The sequence below is a fragment of the Poecilia reticulata genome, linkage group LG10 (genome assembly GCF_000633615.1).
Source record: "Poecilia reticulata strain Guanapo linkage group LG10, Guppy_female_1.0+MT, whole genome shotgun sequence".
Lineage (NCBI taxonomy): Eukaryota > Metazoa > Chordata > Actinopteri > Cyprinodontiformes > Poeciliidae > Poecilia > Poecilia reticulata.
The window spans coordinates 2,159,432-2,166,807 of record NC_024340.1 but is presented as its reverse complement, the minus strand read 5'-3'; the positions used below and the strand labels follow the sequence as shown (position 1 = coordinate 2,166,807).

At 42.1% G+C, this 7,376-nt stretch overlaps 1 protein-coding gene across 1 annotated transcript in view; it reads left to right on the top strand.

The window, feature by feature from the left end:
- The window catches only part of stc2a (stanniocalcin 2a), an 8,419-nt gene extending 1,043 nt beyond the window's left edge, over nt 1-7,376 (top strand). The window contains exons 2-4 of the mRNA XM_008419551.2: nt 1,642-1,784; nt 3,181-3,392; nt 3,581-7,376. Of these exons, the coding sequence (XP_008417773.1) occupies nt 1,642-1,784; nt 3,181-3,392; nt 3,581-3,950 (725 nt within the window). The 3' untranslated portion in view covers nt 3,951-7,376. The remainder of the gene's footprint in view (nt 1-1,641; nt 1,785-3,180; nt 3,393-3,580) is intronic.

Below are 7,376 nucleotides of genomic sequence, written 5' to 3'. Positions count from 1 at the left end.
GGGGGGGGGACAAACTCCCAGCGCAGGTCTCGCAGCAGCAGCAGAGACCCCCGGTAACGCCGCGGTGTAATTCAATGCACGTTTGCGGCCGAGCTCGTACAATCCGAGCGCATTCCCGCGATGCCAAAACAAGCACTGCTGACAGCGGCTCACTTTTCCTGCGCACTAAAGTTCAACTCCCTGCACACAACTCATCCCCCTTTCCTTCTCTCCCACCCCTCCACTCTCATACTTCTGGTCACCCGGAACAGATGATCTTTGCTGAAAAGCTTGATTTCTATTAAGTCACCTTTAATCCATAAGGACGCGAACGGCGCGCAGTTTCCTCTGACACGTCGGGATCATCACCCAGTCATCATCATCGGAAGCAGTAGCAGTTGTCAGTGCCGCTCTGCAAACGATAGATTCCCTTTTTTTGTTTATTTGTTTGTTTGCATAAAAAAAATAAAATCAAACTTATGTTTTGAAAAAGTCTTGTGTGTAATTTACTCTATGCGTTGMGATATATATGCTGGTCTCAGAGGAGGTCCTGTTGCCACAAATGACTTGGAGCTGTCGTCTTTCACAAATATTGGTCCTATAATTGACAAAATGTAGAACTTATACTTTAAGTCCATGAGGTGTGAACTGGGTGGGGTTGACTTGCACACAGCTGTTTCAATAATTTGTATCAGTGAAGTCCAGTAACTCCAGTAATTCGGAGTTTATTGCTCACCAATATATGCATTTGTTGCTCTGCAGTCCGATTCATGATATCTTCAAGCAGTCAACGATACAATCGATACTGACTTGGCATCACAGGAAGAGCAACTGAAGACCTATTTGGGCTTTCCAGATAACTTTTCTTTTATTTTTTTACCCTAAATAATTGTGCCGTTCCCTGACAGAATGACGCTCCGAGGAGTGAATCCTTTCAAAAACTACCACTGAGCTGTACTTTAATTGTACAATATCCAACTGGACTCTCCACAGTGACAATAGGGCAAGTTTGGATCTATCCGAATTGCAGCTCGTTTTCAGCAGATCTGGGTTACAGTTATCGGCACAACTAAGACAATACATGGAGCGCAACAATTTTAAGGTCTTGATCAAATGTATATTTCTTGTAACATTTGCATTTGAATGCCAGTGAGTTCAAACTGAGCTGATTTTTCTTTTGCCACTTTTGCTTCCCCAACTGCATTATTGTGACTCTTTTGGCGTGCAACTTTCCTCTCTGCAAAAGCAGAACTACAGTACTTGTTGATGCACATTTATCAGAGAGAGAGAGACATAAACTGATATGGCTGCATTTGTTGTAAAAGGAATATCTGCAATGCACCATCCCATTTCAATGCCAGGCAGTGCAGATGACTGTGGTGCAGAGTGACACAGTATATACATCTCCCACCAAGTGTTCCCCACCTCCTCATGCCCATCTTCCCTCAGCATCCTTTCTGCCCCCCTCTTAGGCTCGATGTCGCGAAGACACGAATGACCGCCCACGTCTGTGCAAATAGTTATACGCCTCATACGCTTTGTGATTAAACCCGAACTGAAGTTGTGCCTTCAAGCTGTACTGTCTTTATAGCCGTCACCCCTTTCATCTCTGCTGTGAACACACGATAAGGTCCCTCGCCTAACCTGTTCTTCTTTTTCCAGCTGAGATCCAGCACTGCCTGGTGAGTGCTGGGGATGTTGGCTGTGGCGTGTTTGAGTGCTTTGAGAATAACTCCTGCGAGATACGAGGGCTGCAGGAAATCTGCATGACGTTTCTGCACAACGCTGGCAAATTCGATTCTCAGGTACTAAGCTAGTCTCTCTGTTTGCAGACATTTTGTAGCACTTATCCTCTAAAACCGCAAAATAAATGTTTAGAGGTTTTTTTTGTTTGTTTTTCAAATGTGCTATCTGAAATGCACTACACATTTAATCTCTTCGGTTTTGATCGGAAGATGAGCTGCTTACGGACCCCTGGGTCGKGTGCCAGCTGGCYTGGGGCCCAGTTAGCTTACTTTTCATACATAGCTGAGGTTGACACCCGGCCAAATCGGGCTTGACTACAGTGTTGATATGTCCATAAGGTCACACAGTAGGAATGCACATCTATGAGTGCCAGTTACATAAATTTAATGGAAATCGGACCGTTTAACCACTGATTCYAGAGTTCATTCTTCAACATATGCTCTAAAAGAACAAAACTGGTGCGGTCACTGATAAAACAATCTGTTAGCGTGTAGCCAAAATGTGGTGCAACATTTTCCTACATTTCATCTGGGTAGATTATAATAAATTGCTTAAATAGATAACAGTTTGAAACTTCGTATTGTTATTTAAAATCCCTTCGACCAATGGTCAGCCTCTGCCTGAGGATTACAGCTAAGATGTGCTCTTCACAGGCAGGAACTCCCTGTGGGTTAAGAAGCTAAACTTGCTATTCAGTTTGGCTTTAGAATTAGCACAGCTAAGCCAGCTAGCAAAGTTTACTGTTCTTTGCTGGACACCATCACGAATAAGAGTAATGGTTAGCTGTTAACATTTTTGCCTTAGCATTACTGGTGTCTATTGGGAAATGAATAAAACAGCCCCACCACTCCTGCACCAGTTTGCTGCACACTTCCAGTCAGCTGTCTGAAAGAAGACTGCCACACATTTCTTGTTCTTGCAACAAATGGCAATTTGGCTGCATGGGACTGTTTCTAGTTTAAAAAGAAGGATTTTGTAGATGATATTGTTATAACTACAGAAATTGTATCATTTTAGCACCAGTATTCTTGTGTATTCCAATGAAAACAAGTTAAATCATATTCTACGTTTTGTTAAACAGCATTTTCATTTAAGGGCTAAATAAGTCACTTGCCTTCATAGGTTTCATTCAAGGCAAATTATGGGACCCATATGGGTAATTTTTTGTCGCAGTATGTGAACTGATTTTCTTAATACCCAGCAAAGACCCACATATGGCATCCAAAATATTTTTCTGTTAAAAGTTGCCTTTCATAAAGTCAAGTGGGTCCATCAGAGAAACTCATTGTGAACACTGGCCACCTTCAGCTTTAGCAAAATCCACAAGTCCCACATGCCCATGTTGGCTGAGTTGCACCAGCCAATAGATGGAGGCAGGTTTCCTTCTTTTTCAGCGAGCTGATGATGCGTTTATCCAAGGGTACTTCAGTGTCTTTGTCTGTGTTATGCACACAGGGAAAATCCTTCATCAAGGATGCTCTAAAGTGCATGGCCCATGGTTTACGCCACAAGTTCAGCTGCATCAGCAGAAAGTGTGTGACCATTAAGGAGATGGTGTTCCAGCTTCAGAGAGAGTGCTACATCAAACACAACCTGTGCTCTGCTGCAAAGGAGAATGTAGCCGTCATGGTGGAGATGATCCACTTCCAAGATCTTTTCCCTAAAGGGTAAGTAGCTGCACTGGGTCCCCTCTTGTCTCACTCTTTGTAATTCTAGTCTTTTATTTAAAGTTATTTCTAGTCATTTCAGTAGCCTCATTGCAGTTTCTCATCCTAACGTGCAAGATCRTGATGTATTTCACTTCCGAATGTTAAATCACAGGATTCATGTGAGTAATCCGCCTCTCTCTGCTCAGCCCGTATGTGGAGCTGGTGAATATTCTCCTGAGCTGCGGCGAGGAAGTCAAGGAAGCGCTAACTCGCAGCGTCCGACTACAGTGCGAGCAGAACTGGGGGGCGCTGTGCGACAGCCTGAGCCTCTGCTCCTCCCTCGTCCCTTCTCCTGCYAGCGCCGTCGTCGAACAACACCGCCACCACCACCCCTTCCCTTCTCCCCATCTAGAGCCGGAGCACCCACGCCTTCCTCGCCAAGGCGACAAGGAAAGAGCTGGTAAGGCGGCCCTCAACGCTCACCCTCGCAATCGCAGTCCGGGGTCCCGCCGCCAAAGTCCGGAAGCAGCAGCGGTGACTGAGCAGGAAGACCCCAAGGCCGACATTCGAAGGTGAAACCTCAAGAGATCTTTGTACCTCTTGCAACATTTAAAAAGCCACATTTGCAGACTTATGCACACATCCATGCCATCACAGGAAGACACGCATGCACACACATGTCTCTACACAAGCAGAAACTCCCAGACAGACTGAGCAAAAGGAAATGGGTCCCTGATCTTTCCTTTTTCTCTTCCGCCTCTCCAGTCATTCCAGCAGTCCCACATGGTAAACTTGCAGGGTAAATGTGGTGTAGACTTTAGGCCACAGGTTTTTTTTTATTTTTATTTTTTTTAATTATTTTTTATTTTTATGAATAACAGTTGTTACCATAACTATTTCAACTGTTAGGTCTTTTTTGGCTCTAATATAGCATTTCTCAAATCATTACTGACTGTAAGATTTGATTATATTTGTATTATTTATTTTATTCTTTATGCAATGTTGAAATATCAAAATGTACATAGAAATAAACTTATCTATATTTATATGACCATGTATAAATATAGCTACAATATGCAATACTGAGATACTATTGATGACAAAGTATACAGTGTGCTGTCGTTCTCTTTACAGTATTGCACCAATCATACATTGAAGTGTAGATATGTAATATACACCATTTTGCTGTTTCAGAGTCAGAATGTTTATAATGCCCTCATAGATACTTGATGATTAAACAGAAATTGTACAGGTTTTGTCCAGTTCTGGCACATATGAATCTTAGTGCATGATGCCCATAAAGCCGACAAACTTGTGCATTTTTTTAAAAGCAAAAGTGCGCTCTTAAGAGGTTATAGATAGTTCAGAAAATAATAATGGCTCATCTGCATAGAGAGACATAAAAGCTAAGACTGATCGAGTTTAAGCTCATCGAGTAGGAACAAAGCAAGATTTTTATTTTATTTTTTTTACCCTGCAGCCTCACAGTTATTGGGTGAACTCTGATATGCGTCTTATTTTTCATGCAAAAATGTGTTGCATCTCTCTTTGATTGCTAACGGAGCTTCAGAAACTCTGTCTCAGAAACATTTCAGAGTCATTTGTATACTCTCTTCCAGAAGTGTTCACAGTCATTAAACTTTTTCACGTTTTAGTTATGTCACAATCACAAACTTTGATATGTTTTATTCAAATTGTATGCGATAGAGCTACACAAGGTGGTGCATAAATGTGAAGTAGGAGGACAAATGCATTGTTTCTCTTCCAAACTGGAATTTGAAAAATGTTTCATTCAACCTGGTTGAATGATGGCTGTTATGTTTTGTTGTGTGTTTCTATCAGCTTTACATGGCTATAGAGTGAATGTTCTTCATATTGTTCGCTAAATAGCTTGAGCTCAATCAGATGGCCTGAATAGTCTTTAGGAATTTTCAATTCCTGCCATAGATTCTTTAGCTCTGGGTGGCTTGGTGAGGGCGATTATTTTAAAAGAAGATGAATTTACGCCTCAGTCTTTAACTGGTTTTCTCCAGGATTGCTCTGTATGTAGTTATATCAATCTACTCATCAACTACAATCATGATTTGCCTCCCTGACCTTGCTGAAGAAAAGCCTCCCAATAACCTCTTCTACTAAGCTTCATATGTTGATGGTGTTTTCAGAGTCATGTGGAGTGTTTGTGTTCTGCCACACATTGTATTTTGCAGTTGGGGCAAAAAGCTACATATTGGGTTTTTATCTAGTAGAAGTACCTTCTTTAACATGTTTGTGTGCTTAACATGGCTTAGGACAAAGTTCCAAAGCGACTTCCTATGACTGCTTCAGCACTGTCTTTCTGGCATTAGCCACCATTCAGTATAGGCTACACTTGTAGAGTGCACAACTAATAGTTGTCCTTATATTAGATTTTCCCACCTGAGCTTTGGATCTCAAGTTTTACTTCACAATTATGCACTTTCTTGTGCTAGTGTATTGCATAAAATCCTATTTTAATACAATGAAGTTTGTGGCTACTACGTGAAGAAGGTGGAAAAAGTTCAAGGCGTATGAACACTCCTGCAAAGCACTGTATAACTTCAGCTTGTCAATGAAGAGTAATTCATTCTCGGTCAGCGATCAGTGAAGTGCAGCCAAGGGAGGGTGTCAAGTTTAAAATGTAAAAATCATAAAACATCACCGTGCCTAAACTGGTTAATGTCCACAGTGACCGCCTCTCTGTGATTTACGTGAATGGATAATTGCTTTGTCGTGAAAAGATTTAATGTTGAGTTATTTTTATATTGGTGTTGAGCCACAGAAGTCTTAGATTTTGCACTTTGGATGATTGTCGGTTTGTGCTGGACAGCTTAGCCAAGAGATCCACATTAGCACAGCAGTCACCCTCTAATCAAAAGCTATATTTCATCTGAGCAGCCTGGTTTCCTTATCAAGCACACCACCGAGTCCCGCATCGCCGCACGGCTCCTTAAGACCCGATTTAGCCCCATTCTGCGCTTGGGCCGTCCCACTCTCTCTGGCATCTCTGAGGGCAGGAAACGGGCTTGACAGAAACCTTCCAGATCTCTGGCTGTCTCTAAATTAGCCCCTATCCCTCTCCGGACTCTGGGTCAGACGTGAAGGCCTGTTATTTTGCCCGTCAGAGCTGCAGGCAGCGCAGCAAGGACCCAGGAAGTGGGCTAAATCCACACACAGGGACTCTGGCGTTGTTATTGTAAATGTTATATTTACCGAGGCCACCAGAGAATTCCTCTGGGCTGCGGCCAAGAGCCAGCAACACAGGGAAGGCAGGGAGGAGTGAAAGCGCCAGGAAGACTGTTGCAGTCAACGTCTTATTTCAAAACAAATTGTCGATTTCACTCTGTCATAGCTTTCCCTTTTTGCTCTTTTTTTCTCTTACTCCTTAAGATCAAAAACACAGAGTCATGYTTCAGCTCTAGAAGCACAGTACTTGAGCACAATGCACCTCATGGTGTGGAGGGGGCGATGCAAAAAGCAAACACAAATTCAGGCTCAATCAGCACATTTTCTCTTTAAATTTATTTCCCTAAGGACATTTAAAGACTGTAATACTTAAGGCTTTCAGGCTATTGTTGATTATTTTAATGTTTTAATTTTTTTTTTTTTAAGTTGATTGTGGAAAGTTGGGATTGCTGTGATAATCCCAACACAGGACATAAGCTAATCCTCTTGAGAATGTACTGTATGTGTTTTAAAGTGACAATCTGTTCAGCTCTCTGTCATTAGGTTTAAAATATGGCTTTTTGTAATGATGTATTGTGGCTTGAATGGCTTTTCTTGTATGTGCTCTGAGGAAAATAAAACTAACCATGTCCCTGTATTCCTGGTGCTCTGCTGCCACTTCMCGTTGCTCTCCTCTGCTAAGCACAAGGCAAAAGAAAACAAGAATATTTTTTGAGTTGATATCGCATCAGGCCCTCTCACTATCCTTGGCTCCTTMTAAGCTGTATTGTTTTTCTCATTAAAATATTTTGTGTCAAACAA